Source organism: Python bivittatus, unplaced genomic scaffold (genome assembly GCF_059951505.1).
Source record: "Python bivittatus isolate LINGU-HERP-01145 unplaced genomic scaffold, Pbiv_v1 ctg000330_np1212, whole genome shotgun sequence".
In the NCBI taxonomy this organism is placed as follows: domain Eukaryota; kingdom Metazoa; phylum Chordata; class Lepidosauria; order Squamata; family Pythonidae; genus Python; species Python bivittatus.
This window is the reverse complement of record NW_028277058.1, coordinates 1,279,720-1,301,384: the sequence shown is the minus strand read 5'-3', so window position 1 is coordinate 1,301,384 and position 21,665 is coordinate 1,279,720. Positions and strand designations below refer to the sequence as shown.

The window sequence follows — 21,665 nt, the reverse complement described above, 5'->3', positions numbered from 1 at the left end:
TCCAAACTCCACTATGGCCAAGACCAAAGAGCTGTCAAAGGACACCAGAAACAAAATTGTAGACCTGCACCAGGCTGGGAAGACTGAATCTGCAATAGGCAAGCAGCTTGGTGTGAAGACATCAACTGTGGGAGCAATAATTAGAAAATGGAAGACATACAAGACCACTGATAATCTCCCTCGATCTGGGGCTCCATGCAAGATCTCACCCTGTGGGGTCAAAATGATCACAAGAACGGTGAGCAAAAATCCCAGAACCACACGGGGGGACCTAGTGAATGACCTGCAGAGAGCTGGGACCAAAGTAACACACTACCATCAGTAACACACTACGTCGCCAGGGACTCAAATCCTGCAGTGCCAGACGTGTCCCCCTGCTTAAGCCAGTACATGTCTGGGCCCGTCTGAAGTTTGCTAGAGAGCATTTGGATGATCCAGAAGAGGATTGGGAGAATGTCATATAGTCAGATGAAACCAAAGTAGAACGTTTTGGTCTAAACTCAACTCGTTGTGTTTGGAGGAGAGAGAATGCTGAGTTGCATCCAAAGAACACCATACCTACTGTGAAGCATGGGGTTGGAAACATCATGCTTTGGGGCTGTTTTCCTGCAAAGGGACCAGGACGACTGATCCGTGTAAAGGAAAGAATGAATGGGGCCATGTATCGTGAGATTTTGAGTGAACACCTCCTTCCATCAGCAAGGGCATTGAAGATGAAACGTGGCTGGGTCTTTCAGCGTGACAATGATCCCAAACACACCGCCCGGGCAACGAAGGAGTGGCTTCGTAAGAAGCATTTCAAGGTCCTGGAGTGGCCTAGCCAGTCTCCAGATCTCAACCCCATGGAAAACCTTTGGAGGAAGTTGAAAGTCCGTGTTGCCCAGCGACAGCCCCAAAACATCACTGCTCTAGAGGAGATCTGCATGGAGGAATGGGCCAAAATACCAGCACAGTGTGTGAAAACCTTGTGAAGACTTACAGAAAACGTTTGACCTCTGTCATTGCCAACAAAGGATATATAACAAAGTACTGAGATGAACTTTTGATATTGACCAAATACTTATTTTCCACCATGATTTGCAAATAAATTCTTTAAAAATCAGACAATGTGATTTTCTGGATTTTTTTTTCCCATTTTGTCTCTCATAGTTGAGGTATACCTATGATGAAAATTACAGGCCTCTCTCATCTTTTTAAGTGGGAGAACTTGCACAATTGGTGGCTGACTAAATACTTTTTTGCCCCACTGTATCTTTGCAATGAAAGAAATCAGAGAGGTATACAAATAAGTAATAATGGAGGAATTTAATTTCCATTACATAGACTAAGTACAGGCCAGGTCAAAAAAACCCACTCCTGGATCTCCTAAATTCTTGTGTCTCAATACAGCTGTCTTGGAGCCAGCCAAAGGAGAGGCAACCCTAGATTTAATGCTCAATGGTAATCATGATCTGGAGCAAGACTTAAGTGTTGTAGGAAACAGTTCCAGTAATGTTACTTCTGTTAGTGCATACATAAATAGGAAACCACCATAGGATCCAAAATGGTTACATATGATTACAAAAAGGGAAAATTCAGAAAAATGAGGAAACTAGTGAAAAAGAAACCAAAAGTCAACACAGCCAAATCTCTTCAGAGTGCCAGGAGGTTATTTAAGAATCACAATGATTGATGCTTGGCTAGAACATATTCTATAATGTAAGAAAGGGTCAACAGTATGGAAAGAGCCCAGCACAGCTTTCTTATAGTGTACATGAAGGTCGACAAGTTAAGAAGGTTTCTTTCAAACAATGAAAAAAGCCTGACCAAATGAGAATAAAAAGAAGAACATAAATTGGCAGAAGTGTAAAGTGATAAGAAATGGAGAAACAAAACAAAACAAAGAATTTGAGGAACTTATGGCAAGAATAAAAAACCACTGAAGGAAACAATAAGATTTTTTTAAAATATATTTGAAGCAGAAAATAGGCAGGGAAGCAGATGACCAAAGAGTTCAAGGATGAAAGGGAGACTGCAGAAAAACTGAGTGAATTCTTCTCATCTGTCCTATATTACAGAGGATATAGGACAGATACCTGAGCCTGTATTGACTTTTGGTGGGAATGAATCAGAATAAAACCGAGATAACAAGACAAAATATCTTAAGGGACCCTCAAAGATCACACAGTAACAAATCACTGGGTCCTAATGGCATCTACCTCAGAGTCTTCAAAGAAATTGAAAACTAGGTGGCCTTCCCCCATAAATATGTAACTTGTTCCTCCAATTAGGCTCACTGGCAGAGAACTGGAAGGTTATCAACGTAACACCAATTTTTAAGAAAGGATCCAGGGGCATCTGAGAAATTGTAGGCTAATCAGCTTGGCTTCTATTCCAGAGAAATTGGTGAAAAGATCACTTTAAAAAACAGTTAAACATACAGAAGAGTAAACCTTGCTTAAGGAAAATCAGCATGGATTCTAAAAATATATTGAGATAATAGTGGACAATTCAATAAAGATGTAGACTCACTACATAGCAGCTATAAAAAAGGCAAAATCAATGCTAAGGATCTTTAGGAAAGGGACTGAAAATAAAAATGTCTAAATAAAATCTATGGTACATCCATACCATATTGTATGGTATAGTTGTTTGATCCAGACCAGGTCAGGAAAGAGATCCCATTAAAAATGACCAGAACTCTTGTTTACTACAGTAATAGAATCTTGAAAGCCTGACAGCATTTTCCCTCCCATCCTCTTATACCAACGAGAGTTAAGGTGGAGACAGTTTACATTTCTTTCTAATGTTCCTGTCCTGTCCTGTCCTGTCCTGTCCTGGGCTTAAATTGTGTTTTTCTAATTGCCGTCACACAGTTTCTTCAAGGTCATCTCTGTGGTTCTCTATAACATCTGGCATACTGCGTACAGGTCTGCTCACCATGTCTGATCAAGGATCTAATCAAGCTGGCAAAAATGCAGAAGAAGAAAAAAAAACTTCTCTATGAGGTAAGTGTAGAATGCCTGAGACCCCAAAGGTGACTGAAGGGGGACATGCTTGAGGAGTATGAAATTATGTGTGAATGGAAAAAATGATCAGGAGAAGGTTTATCTCCTTCTCAAAACACTAGGACCAGGGTTTTTCTAATGAAGCTGATTGGAAGGAGATTCAGACAAACGAAAGCACTGTACAAAATTACATTTGGGGTGACCACTAACTTCAATGGCTTTAAAGGGCAATTGGAGGAATTCATTGATGCAGGTCTATCAAGAGCTGTTAGTCTTGAGACACAAGGTTACCTCCAAGTTCAGGGCAGCATGCCTCCAAATACCAGCTGCAGGGGAGCAATGGCAGGAGAGGGCTATGTCTCCACCTCCTGCTTGCAAGCACTCCAGAGACATCTGGTTGGCCACTGTGAGAAACAAAATGCTGAACTAAGACAGGTCTTGGCCTGATCTAGCATGGCTATTCTCATATTCTTATGTTCTTATCCTGCTCTGTACATTGATATAGAATTCAGTTCTGACATCATGCCACCAAGCTGTATTTTGTACTAGCCTCTCATATTCGAACTCAAACGGGCATTGATTTAGGACTAGCATTCAGGTTTAGAAGTACACTCCTTTTTACATTCTTGATGCAACAAGCCTATGCTATAACTACCAGCTGTTGATTCAACATCTTGTAAAAACATAGTAGGAGGCCAGGAGGAAGCTGGCATTTGCAAAACAAAGCACCAGGCTCAACTCACATGTTTATTTCCAAGAAGGTCTCCAGAATCCACATGGACTCTGGAGTCCAAGCATTCTTTAATATAAACAAAAAACAAAAACAAAATTAAGCAGGAGGCTGGTAGGATGCAAAACAAAACATCTGCCTCTAAAAATTTCCAAGCATATCCCTGGAGTCTACATAGACTCCAGAAACAACCCTTGGAAAATAAGAATGGTGGGAATTGCCCAGTGCTTTATCTGCAATTATGCCCATCAACACGGAAAAGGGCAGGGTAAAATAAGAGCTGGCAGAACATTTCTGAGACACCCCCACCTCCCAAATCACCAAATAAGTATTTCAAACTTATATTTTGTATAGTTTCAACCTTGATTTTAGTAAGGACAACAGACAAGAAAGAAATCTTTGCCCCAGAAGCAATGAGAATCCTTCCATTGTCAATGTTTTCTGAGAAAGCAAGTTCTAGAGAGTGCAAAGCTTTGAAAAAGTAGGTAAAACAAAAATGGGTAGATCTAAAGAGAGAGAAGTTCACATAAAAGGTCATAAGGCAGAAATCACAGCAGTTCCAACTGTGGCTCATATAGGGAGCCAGATGTCATGAGGGAAAAATTAATAAAATATATTAACTCCAAACAGCTTTGCAGTGTAGCTCATATGCATGAATGAGGCCTCCCATAAATATTATTTCAAGTCCTTTGTTTCAAGCAATATTGCATTCACTAATCCACAACGCAACCAATTATAGATTTAAGTGCTTCTGAAAAGGTACCTCTATTCATCTATTTTACAAAGAAATCTTGTTAGGTCTAAACCACTATAAACTATTTATTTTGGTTTTATTTTTGTAATCCATTTATTTTGAGCCAACAAAGAACACCATCTCCTCCATGATGTAATCCCCAAATGTCCAGATTGGCCACATTCTAGACTTTGGCACAGCTCAGCATTTATTCCTGTATAACACATATAGCACATTTAAAGTTCCTTTCATCAGAAAATGTAACATCCTTTCCCATGACAGACATGGTAAATTTCAGCGAAGAAAAATTTGTACAATTCTTGGGGAACAGGCCCTACCCGCAAAGTAGATTTTGGTAAAGCTTGATTTAGACAAATCACTCTGTGCATTTTCTCTGCTTTTTCTTCTTTTTTTAACAGCAGAGGGAAGGCCTTTAAAAGATTCCTCAACCTGATAATTTCCAGACAGAACCCAAATCCCATCATCCTCAAACATCTGATCAGGATCTGTGGACAGCTTCTGGAGCATATTTTTCAATGAGTATCACCAAGGAGATTTCATATGTTGTATCTGGGAACGCACAAACATTTACACTAGAAAATTTTATATTTTTCTCTTTCCCATGTTCCGCTTGAAATAATTCTTTCTTCCCCCACAAAGAACATCTCTCTCATCCCACCCCAAATGCTCAGGACTGACAGACAGGCGTAAAGACAGACAGAAAACACAGTGGCTAATCTGACCAGCATTTAGCCACCATATTTTCTGTTCTATATGCTGAGCTGACCAAATGGATTAGCTAAATTTCTCTTTATCCTTTTAAAAAAAAATGAAATTTCAAAAGAATGAAATTTAGATTTTTTAAAAAGCTGATTTTTATTTTTATTGACTTTGCTTACTAACATAGAAAGAGACTGCAATTTCTACATAACAGAATGTGTTAAAACGGAGAACTCCACATTCTGCTAGATATTTCACCTATAAAACTCTACTAGTAGGATGGGGCATTCTTGATCTCGTTGTTCTTCTACACTCCTTTAATTGGAGTAAAGCCATCTGTAATCACTAAGAGTTTTAGTAAGGAGCCAGACATACCTGTTCCATTCTGTGCTTTGGGGGGCTGTTGAGTAGATGGAGGTGATTCGTCTGTTCTAAAACAAATTAAGAAAACAAGTACAATTTAGAATACATTCACTGAACAAAACAAAACAAAATGTTGATATTTCAAAGGAACAGAGGGAGGATTTATCACTTTTTTTAGAATCTCCACAAGAAAGATAGACCAAAACATCTGCTTTGGACAGCCAAGTTGGGGACAACCTTCAAAGCCGCCCTGTGAGCCTTCAAAAGCCATGGCTGTTTTACCATTTGAGCTGCTTCATTCATGCTAACATGCTCTATTGTGAATGCCTCTTTTGAACAATCTCTAGATTTATGACCTATCAAAAGTATTGGAGTGGAATTTAATTCTTTATCTTGTGAAAAACAAAAATGCACAGTTGCATCTAAGGCCCCAGGTTCACGGTCACTCATGCTTTGCTCACCTCCGAATAGATTATTGCAATATACCCTACATAGGGGTGCGCTTGAAGAACATCTGGAAGCTACAGCTGGTCCAGAATGCAGCACTGCAGGGAGTTAGGAGCAGCACATCTTGATGCGCTCATGTTATACCACTGCTCTGTGAGTTGTGCTGGCTCCCAATATACTCCTGGGTGCAAGTCAAAGTGCTGGCTGCCACACATAAAGCCCTTCTTGGCATGGTGCTGGCTTATTTACAGACCACCTCTCCCCAACTGATTCCACCCCTCCCATTAGGTCTGGCAAGGAGACCCATGCTGCAGATCCCATCAATTAAAGGATATCATCTTGCTGAACACAAAAAGTGGGCCTCTTCCGTTCCAGCACCTGTGCTTTGGAGCACCATACCCCCTGAGATTAAATTGGCCCTGAACCCACTGGCTTTCCCAAAAAAAACAACAACTTTAAAGACTTGGAGATGTTCTCAGGCAGGTGGGTTGGGAGGTAGTTGGACCCTGTGGGATGTTTTTAGTTTATTAGATTGGGTGATCAGTATAAATTTTGTACATTGGTTGGTTTGTGTTACCTTTTTGTATGTTTTGCATATCTTGTTGCCACCCAGTGTAACTATGGCAAGATGGGCAGCTATACAAATTGAATGAATGAATGAATGAATGAATGAATGAATGAATGAGTAAACAAACAAACAAACAAATAAATAAATAAGCAAGCAAGCCTTCAGTGTTCCACTCCTCCAAGTTATGGTACAGTTGTTATTCTTTGCACATTTGGCCTGGGAAGATGTAATATACAAAAAGTAATCACCCCACCCTCTTCAAATAAACATTTGAATAATGGTAGCATGTCTATAATGAGATACCATCTTCTCTGAAACCATGCACAGAAGTGGAGGTTTCAATCAGGGATGCACTCAAGAAAGTTACTTGACTGCACCATCAGTTAATGATATAACCTGGGATCTACTACTGGAATAAAATCTATTAACTGAAAATCTATTAACTTAAGAGCACGGCCAAAAACGTATACAGTAGGCATCAAATGTCACCCCAAATTCTATACAAGACAACTCTTATAGAACAACACTATATCTGTGTTAACATCTTTTTTTTTTTTTTCTAACTGACAAAATGCCATTTCTATAAAGTTACTGGTGGCAGTGCCAGCTCAGGTTAATTTGCATTTTGACACACTGCAATTAGAATAGCATGAAATTAGCACTGGCCGTGAATGGCTCATGCCATGTAATTTTACACAGCAGGAAAGTATAGGTTTACATTCTTGAATCCACCTCTACCCCACAGAAATACCCAAGACTGAGTGCCAAAGAATTAGCAAACTTCTTTATTTCTACAGCTAGCATCTGCAGTGCAAACATTAAACAGGAAATCTAGCCCATGATGTTCCTGAGCACCTTCAAAGTGCTTCACAGAGTTTGAAGGAGGCTCTCAGGACACTGCATAGCAATTTGCTTTAATAGAAATGCTTTGGAAACGCCCTTTGCGATCCAAAATTCCTGACAAAAGATAAGTAAAGCAATCAGTAATCCTGTAAACAAAAAAGCAAAATATAGGATAGCTATTTTAAACACCATATATTCAGACTTTAGGCTTCTTAAGATACTTACTCTCTACTATTGCCCCCCCCCCCCAAAAGCAATGCTCAATTTATACTAAGAGGAAGCCTAGTCTATTCCAAATGTTTTGGAATGTACTCACAAAACCTGCCTCTGGCTATAATGGCTGGAGTTAACAGAAGCAAACATCCAAAACATTTTAGGGCACCAGATTGCCTACCCAGGGTTTATAGCTATGGGTATATCCATATCCATGAATACACTTTAATATGGTTAACAGTTCCAAAAGTACTTCAGCATTTAAACAGTCCTAAAGGCAAATTTTGAGTTACCAGGGCTAAAATGTATATTGAATACATTTAAAACCGTGGAGATGATTGTGGACTTTAGAAAGACTCCTTCTAATACTCCTCCCCTTACCATACTCAACAGCCTAGTATCAGAGGTAGAGTCCTTCAAGTTCCTGGGTTCTATACTTTCCCAAGACCTGAAATGGACGTTTAACATTACAGCCATTATTAAAAAGGCACAGCAAAGGATGTTTTTCCTGTGGCAACTTAGGAAGTTTAAATTATCCCAGAAGCTCTTGGTACAGTTTTACAGGGGAATCATTGAGTCTGTTATCTGCTCCTCTATAACTGTCTGGTTTGATTCTGCAACCAAACAGGACAGACTCAGACTCCAACGGATAGTTAAGTCTGCAGAAAGGATAATTGCAACCCGCCTGCCTTCTATAGAAGAACTATATACTGTAAGGGTCAAAAGGAGGGCAGAGAGGCTATCTGCAGACTCTTCTCATCCTGGATATAATCTGTTCCAACTTCTTCCTTCAGGACGGCACTATAGAGCTCCATATGTTAAAACATCTAGACATCGGAATAGTTTTTTCCCTTGTGCCATTTGTCTGTTAAATACTATATGATTTGATATGTATTGGACAGTGGCTTCTTCTTTTGGAAAAGTAATTTTACTGGGCAGTGTTATTGTTACTGTTTATTAATTTTCTGTTGTTATCCAAACACACTGTTGATCTTGCTGTTCATCACCAAAGACAAATTCCTTGTATATATTTTATTCTTGGTCATTAAAGTATTTTGTATTTGTATTGCATTGAAAGCAAGTAAAACCATCTTCTGTTCTCCAATGGCTGGGCTAGGAAAGTGCTAGCAACATTGATCCCCATTCTCTTTCTTACTGAATGTAGCCAGTAGATTGTCTAGGAAGAGAGAGGGAATCCATGTGTACCCCACATCCATACAACAATGGTAAGGGGAAAACATGTTCAAAGCATGTGTCTGGTTATTCTTTTGGAATGAATCATTAAAACACTATTTCAGCATTAGCAAGTGTGTGCCTTTAAAATCAAGAGTACAGATCAGAGTTGCACATAATCTTGCAGTATTCACTTCCATTAATCAAGCCAGATGAATAAATCTTAGCTTTCTTTCATGGAGTCATCAACCTAATTTCAAAAGACTTTTGTTAGGTTTCTTTGGTTCACACTTATGATAAGAGACAGTCCAGAAGTGATGGACTACATCTTCCATCAAACCCAGCCAGCACACATCTGATTAGGGAAGACTATTCTAAAATACGTCCTGTTGCATGAGTGGAGTTTAATATTCTTTAAGAAAGGACTAGATTTATTATAGATGTTATGAAATCCAAGCTATTCTAGATCAAGTATCCTCAGCATGTTTATTTAAGTCTCGAAAGATCAAACAACCCAGAGTTCTCACTCAGGCACAAATTACCAGGCTCAAATTATCCTACTTCGGACACATTATGTGAAGACCTAGCTCTCTGGAGAAGTCTTTAACGCTGGGGAAGGTGGAACAAAAGAGAAGAAGAGAACGACCAGCAGCATGGTGGATGGACTCAGTTACAGGGGCAATGAGTGCACTGTTGGAAGACCTAAAAAATCAAGTTGAGGATATCATCATGGAGAAAATCTATCTATGTGGTCACTAAGAATCAACACCAACTTGATTGCATATAACAAAAAAGACCAAAACTTCTTAACATCATCTCCTTCAGCCAAAACAAAGATACTATCAAGTTCCAAGATAACTAGTATATTAATAGAACATCAGATCTGTCTGGGGTTTACTATTGGACAGGAATTTTGACCTTGTGGATCATTGCCATTCCACCACCCCCACAATTCAAGCCATGTTTCCTGTTGCACAATATCCTGATGGACATATCAAACAGAAATGTACACCTCCTCTGCAAGGTCTCTGCTATGTATGCCAGGTCAACTTGTTCTTCTTAGATGTGGTCAAAAATTGTCAACATCTAGCCTTTACTAGCAGCACCTTCACCTTGTAATACTACCAATGTTACCAGGCTAAGAAATAGGCCAGAAGAGGAAATGGCCTCATTATTTTTTGCCTCACTTGACAACTGTACCTTCCACCATAGTCCCATCTTATTAAAATTGTGAGTACACAACCCAAGTATGCTTAATAGTATTGAAAAAAGTGAGTATGCATGAAAATGATGAAGAGCTAATAACATCATGTAGAAATTCCTACATGAATTCTCCTTTTCTCCATATATAGTATATAAAAAGGAAACTACCACAGAAAACAAACATATACCAAAAAGATGGAAAACATCTTCAAATAAAGGAATAGACAAAAGCTAATTTAAAGCAACAGAATAAAAAGCAGCATTGTAATCACAAAGAATAATTAACAGCATTACAGAGCCCAAACATAGGCAAAGTACATACCAAGTTAATGAATGTACAATTACTGAGTTATTTAAAAATAAGCATGTTTACCATGCCCTATTAGCTTATTTCTTGTGGTGCTTTATTGAAACTGAAGTCTAGAAGGAAAATCAGAGCAGACAGCTGCTCCTGAAAAACGGAACATGCAAAAGAATGACATTTATAACCAAAAAGTAGGTTGTCTAGGAAATTTCTAGAGAAAACAGTACACCATTGTGGTAACAAATATTTCACTTCTCCTGGATAAGGGACAGAGAAAGTGAGAATGAGCCATACTCCAAAAACCGAAAATAAAAGCTGTATAGGAAATAACAAACACAACTATAGCCTCCAATTTGCCAACAAGGCACTGCTAGCATTAATTATAGTTGTGTTATGTGATAAAACTAGCTCACAGCTTGTAAACCACAAGTAGTGACAGAATGTAATTTACACCAGACAAATGGCTGATCAGACCATTTCAAATCATTTAGACATTTGTTCCCTTGGCAAAATGCCTCCTGAAGCAGATGCTATTCTAAGAATATTGCAATCCTTATGCATCCTCATAAAAAAGCTGCTGAAATCCATGCCATTGTACTATTTAGTATTTCTTTTCTATATTTCCACGGTAGAAAAAAGGGAGGGAGGGAAGGAGGGGAAAAAAGGGGGAAAAAAAGGAAGGCAAGTTTCTTGCATTCATATTCCACTTTTCAATATGGAACATCTTATAAAACAACTTACAAAAATAAGGGGGTGGATATAAGCACATACTCATTGATTTATTTACATGTCTTGCCTTCAGGAACAGACTTTTCTCTTCTAAAACTCAAATTATACTGTACCTTGCAGACAGATTCCCCCTTACCTTGCTTTCAGAATTTCACTGACTTTTTGTTCCAGTTCTATTCTCCTCAAGCGTTCTTTTTCTAACTCTTGTTTCAGTGTTTCAGCATTGGTTTCTTCTCTCAGCTTTCTTAGCTCCTCCTCTGTTCAAAAGGGAAGAAAAATAATTCAGGCTTTGTTTTTTAATTATATACTTACTTACGAAGGCTTTTGTCCCACTCTGAGCAATCAGATACTAGGCAGCTTACAATTCTTCCACAGAGTAGTTAAAGTTTAAAAAATTAGTAATATATCTTAACAAAATAAACCACACAACAGGAATCCTCACCAGAACACCTTTGGATCTTCAACGTCCTCGCCTAAGTTCCTTTGGGAATGATATTTCCCAGTCTGCTCCATCCCAAGACTACACTGCTCTCCAAACTAACAGGAATAGGGTGATCCTTTACTTGAGTCACTGAATTAAAAATGAATCACAAAACATAACGCACACACACTGTACTCAAGAAAAGGACAAAGCTCTGGACTTCACAACTCTATTATTAGGCCTCTACCCCACTTCAGAACAGAGTGACAAAATATTGTTAGACACACAGATAGCATCACTTTGCATGCATTTGACAAAGCACCACATTGCTACATAATCTATATCATCTGTCCATTTTCTGCAACAAGTTCCAGTACATCAGGCTGCCTCCTTAGGCTACAAAGTGGGTAAAACTACACCCAGGTTGTCATTTTAACAGCAGGACCACTTCTTGGGTGATTCTCACCACCTTAAAGAAACCCATAGCTCAGGGTTAACTCACTTGTTTTGCTTCCAGAAGGATTCATCCCTGCACTCTTAAAGAAAAGAATGAATGAATGAATGAGTGAATGAATGAGTGAATGAATGAATGAATGAATGAATGAATGAATGAATGAATGAATGAATGGAGAAGTAGCAGGAAGTAGAAGGAGATCTACCTAATATTCTGGATGATTGTTGCCAATCACAGTAGTCAATACTGGATGAGATGTAGGAACATCTTGCCATTCATATGGAGACTGAGGCAGCTGCTGAAACTACACATCAGGCCGCTGGTCAGAGACACTACTATATAACCAATTATTAATAGTTGCTTCTTATTTTACAGCGGTGGGTAGAAAATACTGTGGTCTGTCTAGGAGTAGAGTGAAACAGGAAACTTGGAGTCCCACTGCTAGAAATATAGCTCTTACACCTCTACGGCCTGGTTTACACTGATGGCATTATACATAACATCAATAAGCCGATTCACCACATTCAGGTTTTAACTGCTGGCTGGATGTGTTAGAGTGACCCAAGGCAGATATCAAAGTAGCAATTGTGTTTGTGCCAAATGGCATCATCTATAGTTTTTTTAACCTGGGTTGCCAACCTTAAAACCTGGGAAAATGATATGTAATCATCCTGTAATATTTTGGTATTTATCAGATTTGTAAGGCCACCTGACCCTATAGCTATATGAATACTGTTCCACAGGATGGGTGCCGCAACAGAGAAGGCTCGCTTTGAGGACCCCATCAAATAATATTGTTTAATCAATGGGACCCGGAGTGTGCCACCTCTGTTGGATCATACAGGATGGGTGGATACTATGGGAACAGACGGTCCCTCAGATAGCCAGGCCTCGTGCAATATTACAAGAAAAACTTTGTATATCTCAGCGTCACAGATTAGTAACATCATTACAGCTTATATTCAATAGATACCTTCTGATTTCATAAGAAATGTCCAACACATTTTAAGCAATGGCTGATATCAGGTCAAGAAAAACTGACATAGTGCTAGCAATAAAGGGGACATCTGTAGGATAAGTTCCAGCATTATTAAGCACAGGTAGCGCTCTACTTACAACCACAATTGGGACCAGAACTTCCGTCGCTAAGTGATGTGGTTGTTAAGTGAGTCATGCCCAATTTTATGACCTTTTCCCATGGTCATTAAGTGAATCATGCTGTTGTTAAGAGAATCTGGCTTCCCCCATTGACTTTGCTTGTTGGAAGCTGGCTGAGAAGGTTGCAAATGGCAATCACGTGAACCCAGGATACTGCAACCATCGTAAATACACCCAATTTCCAAGCACCCAAATTTTGATTACGTGACCACAGAGATGATGCGATGGTTGTAAGTGTGAGGACTGGTTGTAAGCCACTATTTTCAGTGCTGTCGTAACTTTGAATGGTTCTTAAATGAATGGTTGTAAGTTGAGGACTACCTGTGTACACTGGAATGGAATGGAATGGAATGGAATGGAATGGAATGGAATGGAATAGAATAGAATAGAATAGAATAGAATAGAATAGAATAGAATAGAATAGAATAGAATAGAATAGAATAGAATAGAATAGAATAACAACTTTATTGTCATTCCACTATACACTATACACCAAGTGCATAATAAAATGAAATTCCGTTGCAATTGGCTTACAATCATACACTAAATACCTAAGTTACTATAAATATACATTCTATACATTTGATATTAAACATTCAGACATCTAATAGCCTGGGGGACAAAGCTATTTCCGAATCTGGCTGTTCTACATCGGATACAGCGGAACCTCTTCCCAGAAGGTAACAAAGAAAACAGGCCATGTTGAGGATCGGAGGCGTCACTGACGATCTTTCCGGCTCTAGACAAACAGTGACATATGCTAGGTCTTGGATAAGAGGCAGAGAGATCCCAATTATCTTCTCTGCTGCCCTTACTACCCTCTGCACAGACTTCCTATCTGAGGCACTATAGCCTCCATACCAGATGGAAATACAGTTAGTGAGTACACTCTCTATAGTACCTCTATAGAAAGTAAGGAGAATGGAGGATGAGAGATGTACCGTCCTCATCCAGTGCAAAAAATGCAAACGTTGCTGCACTCGTTTCACAAAAAATGTGGTGTTAAGGGACCAGGTCAGACTATTTGTTAACTGTACCCCTAGGAAACTAATGCTACTGACTGACTCCACAGCTATGTTATTAATAAAAAGTAGATTGTGACTATGCCGGTTCTTCCTAAAATCTATGATAATCTCCTTAGTTTTTTCCACATTTAGCACCAAACTATTTTTATTACACCACTCCACCAGACCCTTCATCTCTTCCCTATAAGCCCACTCACTGTCATCCCTGATAAGGCCCACCACCATTGTATCATCTTCATATTTCACAACAGGATTGGTGGTAAACCTAGCACAACAGTCATGGGTCATCAGGGTGAACAACAATGGGCTCAGAACACAGCCCTGTGGGGAGCCGATGCTCAGAGAAATAGAACCAGAGAATACACTATAGTGTATACGCTGTATACACTAGCAACTGGAACAGAGAAATAAAATCTATTTAAAAAGCATAATTGCAGTGCATAAGCCTACTTGACATCATTTCTTCCCCTCCATATTAAAAAAAAGTGTTGCTTCCCCAGAACAATGCAAAATGCTTCAAATGCCAGCGTGGCGTCAGCATAAAGACCTTAGAACTAATTCAACATGCCTGGAAAGATTCAGAGATAGCCTGAACTAGTTACTGCCATTTCCCACCTACCTTTATTAGCTTAGTAGCTGAGCAAACCATTCATAGAAGCACATTAAAATAAAATGAAGGCAAAAGCCAAAGATACTTTTGATTAAGCACAGCTTGTATAATCTACTGGCCTCTGATTTTCTACATCTGTTAACATTGTAAAAGCTGACACAATTTGTAAACAGTTTGGCAATTTAAGATAATTCAGAAACATACTATGGAGTACAGAGGGATCCTCTCTAAAGCTTCAGTAAAACCAATTCATTTACTGTGGCATGAATTGTCCTTTAACAAAAGTCATCTTAATCAGATGCTACTAAGATATCCATTTGGCCTACAGGAGACCCAAAGACACTTGGCAACATCTAATGAGATAAAAAGAACTGGCTTACAAGGCATTTCAAACAGGGGAGATAAACGAGGATGAGTTTTCTTGAGCAGTGTTATTCTTTCCATCCAAGAGGAATGTTAGAAATGAATTATTAGGTATTCCTCAACTTACAACCACAATGGGACCAGAATTTCCATTGCTAACCAATGTGGTTGTAAAGCAAGATGTCACGTGACCATATCACTTAGTGACCACAATCCCAGCAGTTTTAGTTGCCATCATTAACCGAGAATTGTGGGTCATTAAGCGAGTACCCACCCCAATCCAAGCCATTCCAGGCTTGGTCCCTCCCAGCCCTGAGCCTCAGTAAGGGACTGCCTCCCTCCCCACCCACCTATCTCTCCCTCCCACCTCTACCCTTTTGGCTGCCCTGTACCCTGCCTTGCAAGCAGCAAGCAGTCCCAGAACCATGCAGCTCTGAGGCTGCTTGCCACACCCCAGGAAGTCACAGCCATCCCAGCCCAGTCCCAGCTGCAGTCACCCTCATCATCCTGCACTCTGAGACCCCTGCTGCCCTCTGCTCTGCTGCCCCAGCTGACCTTTGCCATCTTCTGGTTCCTGCTGCTGACAAGGTGTGCCTGATCTGGCTGCTGGGCCAGGCTGGGCCAGCAGCTGCAGGAAAAAAAGGCCAAATGCAGCCGTGGCTTTCCCCCCCACACACTGAAATGCAAAAGCCCAGCCCAGCCCCACCTAGGAGCTTTTTGCAAAGGGGCTTTTTGGAGTGCCAAGGCTCTGGGGCTGCTTTTGGCCTTTTTTTCCACAGCCAAAGCCCAGCCCAACCCAGCAGCCAGGCCAGGCATGCCTCGTCAGCAGCAGGAACCAGAAGATGGTGAAGGTCAGCTGGGGCAGTGGAGCACTGGACAGCAGGGGGGCAAAAGGGCATAAATGGGGGAGAGATAGGTGTGTAGGGGGAGTTGAAACACCCGTGCAGTCTTAAGTGCGGGCAGGCTGCCAAGCACCCAAATTTTGATCACGTGACCGTGGGGGTGCTGCAACGGCTGTAACCAGGCACCAGTTGTAAGTCACTTTTTTCAGTGCGTTCATAACTTAGAACGATCGCTGAACAAATGGTCGTAAGTCGAGGACTACCTGTAAATAAACAGTCTCAGAACTCTGTCCATCTATCCATCAGCAGGAAAACCAGAGTGGGACCAAATCAGATGCAGCAAGAGAAGCCAGCAAAAGGAAATTTGAGTTTGAAAATGGGCTGGTTCCAGATAGGGATTGTAAAGAAAAAAAAAATCCTCAGTGCAGATGGGCAGCAGCTCAAACTACAGCTGACTTGTCCATCCTAAGCCCCCTCCCTCTTCCTTCCTCATCACATGACCCAGAGTGGAGTATATGCAGGCTCCCCCGTGCTCCCCAGCAGCAAGCAAATACACACAGACACAACGCCCTCACTAGACCCTGACTGATGCACACATACACAGAGGCAACACTTAGACACACCAATTAGTCCCTGAGGAAAAAGTGTGCACACCCGTGCACACATGCTACACATTACTTTCTTAACATAGATGTATCAATGGCCACGGCTGGTAAAGGGGTTAGGCAGAGTTCCAGAAGCCATGCCTTGCGTGCTTGCCCTGCCTGGTTATTCTTTTCTACCTGATGGAATGTTGGACAGAAATTATATAAAAGGGGCCAAGACTCTGTCAGCAAATAATTCTTTGAAATCTAACAGAGCAGGACCAGAAATGGGCCAGATCTGGCTAGGAGCTACAGAGAAAAAAATATCCTCCAATGTCTCTCTATGGGAGATCCAGCTGGACAGTTGCTTGGAACGTGGGCAGCTGTGTCGTTCTAAATCCCTCTGATCTTCCTCTGGTGCACAAGACTCAGAGCAAGAAAGAATTCCTTGAACCACGTTGGGCACATTTCTCCCATCTTGTTTTCCAGCTAGACCCATATCGAACTGGGTCTTGTGAAGGTGCATTATTTGACTTATGGTTCAATACTAAGTTGCAAGCTAGAATAAATTTCCCAAGCTAGACCTCAAAGTATCAGGTGCAGGATACAAAAGGGACAAGATTGTGTATCAAGGGTTTAGAAGCAAATCATTGTATAATGCTTGAAACACAATACTGAGCAAGATAGATCCTTGAGCATCATTTAGTAGAACCTAGACCTGCCTCTGGATTTCAATCTTTGTGAATTGCAATCTGAAATAATCCACTTCTCTCAGACTAATATACAGATGGGAACACAGCCATATGTACAACTTCTACACTTCTCTAAACCTCGGGATACAGTTTTTGGCTCAAAGCATATTTAAAAATATAGTCTATTTTAAAATAAGCAAATTTAAACATGAGTTCTTAGGGCATTTGTGTAAAGCCAGAACTTAATGCTAAAACAGGAAGAATAGCTTTATGAGTGAAAAGATTAGGAATGTACTGGCAATAAAATAATCTATCCATTCCTACTATCAGAACTTCTGTTATGCTCTTTAAAACATAAAACACAATTAAAAAAACCTAAAACTTGCCACATTATAGATTTCGGTAGCTCTTCAACTGATTGGCACAAGTGCAGTTTCACATACCACTTCCAGTTCTGAATTGAAGGGTATGAAATAAAATCACTTTAGAACAGCAGAAAGATTACAAATATTACAATAACCCACCAAGTTATTTTTAAATGTCTAATACAAGCAGAGTAAGAAAACAACTTCCATAGTGCTATGAAATAAAGGCCTGTATGTTTATCTGTCCGAAGCAGCCATATTTTTAATATCTGTGCATTATCTCAAATGAAATAAAAGGTATCAGGATAATTATTGTCCAACTCGTTTCTGGACTTGAGACCATAATATTTTGCTTGCAGAGATAACACTGAGCATCTAGGCCACTGGAAAGTCGAACAGCACTGTATAAGAACATAATATACTATCCACTTGCAGGACAGAAGCTTTACTAAGTCCATGTTAATTATGGCAAATCTCTCTGTGGCCTCTTTCCAAAACAATAAAATGTGTGTTACCTAATTGGGATTGAGTCAACTGATCAACCCCAGCTGCAGTATTAAACTGGTTCAGGTCAGCTTTACTAATCAACACTTGGTAAATAAGGAAGCATTCATCATCTTTGCCAAAATCATTTTCACTCATAACATACATCGCTTCTCACAAAGAGGTAGTGCTTAAAACAAGGTTTAGCACTAAGAAAGCTAGCCTACTCTCCACTGGGGCTCACTCACTCCCTGCAATGAAAATAGGCATGGGAGCCCCCAGAGGGGGCAAGAGGAGGCAGATGACAAACTGCAAATGCTATTGATGATGTCACGCAAATGCCATTATTTACATATATGTACTCAACATCAGATCGTATTTGTATGATGAAATCACCATTCATGTAGGATCATTTTGGTGTTACTGTAGTTGCTGTGGACACTGCTGGAACAAAAAGGAACCTGAAAGCTTTTGCTTCCATTCTAGATTAGCTATAGTTTCCTACGCCATCTGAAACTGGAGAAACTGTGGTCAACTGTAACAAGTTTTAAGGAAAACCACCCTTCAAAATTCATTTGGATACCAAAATGTAACAACTGCAGATACATTTTTTAAAAATTGGAGAGGGCCCTGAAAATTCAAATAACCATAAAAATGTGTCATGTTCTCATGGTGTTTTCCCCCCTTACCCTTGTTGAAACAAAGGTAAAGATAAAGGATACTTGTCACTCCAAAATAGGATAGAGTGATCCACAACTCACTAACACTGAGATTGTTTACAGGTAAGTAGATTTACAATAGCAGCCAGAAGATCAAGCAGTACTGTACCGCAGATTTCACAGCGGGCAAGTGGTGCTTTTATATTAATTTCTTGCCAACAGATTAGCAGCAATTTTCTGCTATTTCCTCAGGATGCTAGAGATAGACAGCGAGAATCATTTGGAAACAGAATCGTGTAACTAGTTATTCATCATATGTATTAGTCATTGCATTAGTTGTTCAGCAGTATGAATAATCGGTTGTTCATTTGTGAACTCCTTCTATTCCTTCCTCACTGTATTCCTTCTTCAACCAATATCACCCAGTTCTACCCACCTAACTCCCCAGATTCTGCCAGTTTTTCATGCATCAGGCTTTCATTTTGCTCATCAGGGCTGTTGCATACAGACCTGGTTTCTCACTCTTAAATGAGAAATAGAAGATTTTATTGTGGTCATTAATCAGCACACTCATTCTTAAAAATAAGAGATGATTTCTTTTTCTCCTGCTAATGTTGGAAATCATGTTATTTATTTATTTTTATTGTCTAGATTTTATAAAGAAGATAGTCACTAAGTAGTCAAGGAAACAAGGTTCAAAGCACAGAAGACCCCATTCTGCTGTGGAAGGCACATGTGAGCTTAGATCTACAGAGTTACTACATAGTTACATGTGATGGAACTCTTGCATCTTGAATTGATACAATCAAACTTCTGATGCACCAAACTTCCAGCTTTGCTCTTTTTTTAATTCTATACGGAAAGGTGTGAAATTGAGAAAGGCAGACAATCACCGCCCAAATAAAGTTGAAGCAGAAGGTGAAAAAAAAAATTATATTATTTTGAAAATGTATAAACGCTTCATGCACCAAGGATCCCTGAGCGTGTTACAAACATAAATAAAAATGCAGTTAAGAAGCCTAAGTTGTATTCAAGCAGCAAACTCAGCCCAAGTAACGTTAAAGAAAAAAAGAAACATTAAAAGTTTACAATGCCTGGGTGAACCTGAACAACTTAATAAACAGCAAAAAGAAAATAAAGTCAGTGTCCATTATATCTCTTGAGATATTTTCAAAATATTGCCCCCCCTCAAGAGGCCCTCTGTTTTATAAATTCATATCTCTTCTACAAATGTGTAAGATATTTTTCAACTGACAAGACCCAAAGAAAGGCACACTCAGAATTTATGTAACACCTTGCAAGATGTGTTGGAGTTTGCCCAGACAGAAATCTAGCAGGGCTTCCAAGGAAGGGATGAATTTTATTTGGCATTTGCTGTCCTTATTTTGGTTAGGCCATGCAGGGCAGAGGCATAATGCTTCATCTTTGGTTTCTAGAAGATGACATAACAAATTCAACTCCTTTGCTACCAAACTGTTTATTAGCCTCAAGCACAAGGGCAAAATTGGGTCCCAGTTTGCTTCCGGGTCCAATTCAAGATGTTGGTTATTACCTTTAAAGTCCTACATGGCATGGGTCCAGGTTACCTGAGGGACTGTCTCACCCCCATATCAACCCATCCCACTCAGTCAGGCAGCGAGGGCATGTTACAGACCCCGTCAGCGAGTGTGATGGACTGGAATGGTGGGAGGGGAGTAAAGAATGTGCTCTCATCTCCAGAGGAGCGAGGAAGAGATAAGCGGAGGAGATTGGCACCTCCCTGAGAAATACCATCGGTATGAACTGGCTGAGCCTGGGAACTGGGCTCCAGTCTGGGAAGATTCCTGTAAATGGGTTGTAGCTAATAAACCTTGCTGGATAATTTCTGTATGGTCTCCTAGATTTCCTTGGGCTAGGCCTAACAGCGAGAGACTATCAGCTGGCGGGGCCCAGGAGGAGAGCCTTCTCTGCCGTTGCCCCTGCCCTTTGGAATATTCTCCCCCCAGAGGTGTGGCAGGCCCCTACCTTCCTGGCTTTCCGCAAAAGGATCAAAGACCTGGCTCTGCCAGCTTGAGTGGGGCAATAAGAATTTTACCCAATCCTGTGGGTGGGTGGCGCCTTGATGATGCTCCCAAAGCTACCTGCCAATTTAACATCTATTCTTGGATTATATTTATTTTCTATTATTCAAGACCATTTTATTTTATTTTATTTTATTTATTTATTTATATTTCAAATTTGGTCACCACCCATCTCACTAGGAAGTGACTCTGGGCAGTTATATTGTATTTTTCGTTGATTTTAACTTCTTTGTAAACTGCCCAGAGTCGTTTTTTAATTAGATGGGCAGTGACAAATTTGATATATAAATAAATCAATAAAATATAAATAAAATAGAGTACTGTAACCAAAACAGCGTCCTAGCTCTGTAGCAGAACACTATTTGGTGAGGTGCCAAGCATTTGAGAGCCAAAGAGGTAATGTAGGTCAGGAAAGCCAGATCACTCCATTTAAGATACTTAGCTGTCAACTGATCCATTAAAGGTGGCCTCAGCAGAAATAAAAAAAAGCCATACAGGATTCAATCTGAACAGAGTAAGTTGTAGGATAGTGAACATTAAGGACCAAATGAGCAGGCTTAGAGAAGAAATATAGATGAGATATATCGATGACTAGGAGATGGAAGATTCCCAAAATGTATGTGAGTTGTTGGCTCTTATTGCACATAATAATTGGGGAACTGAAAAGGGAATTGGGAAATCATCTTATTTGAGCCTGTGTTTACATGCTGAATGTTCTTTACTGAAGATCACAGTCCAGCATTCCACACAGCTGTCCAACGTTTGCTTAAATTATTTTTCATTCCAGAGACATTATTGTAACAGCTCACTAATTACAAATTACAGGCATAAGCACATATCCATAATTTAATTTAATTTAATTTTTCAATGTTGAGGCCGCCCAAATCCATAACAACCCTAGGCGGCTTACAATTAAAGGAGAATTAAAAAGAAACA

The 21,665-nt window shown here is 39.9% G+C and overlaps 1 protein-coding gene across 2 annotated transcripts in view; it reads right to left on the bottom strand.

Moving 5' to 3' along the window:
- GRAMD4 (GRAM domain containing 4) overlaps positions 1-21,665 on the bottom strand; it is a 102,274-nt gene that overhangs the window by 28,286 nt on the left and 52,323 nt on the right. For both annotated transcript variants that reach the window (XM_088141639.1, XM_007441011.3), the window contains 2 exons: positions 11,150-11,270; positions 5,546-5,601 (listed from right to left, as the gene is read on the bottom strand). In XM_088141639.1, the coding sequence (XP_087997765.1) occupies positions 5,546-5,601; positions 11,150-11,270 (177 nt within the window). The remainder of the gene's footprint in view (positions 1-5,545; positions 5,602-11,149; positions 11,271-21,665) is intronic.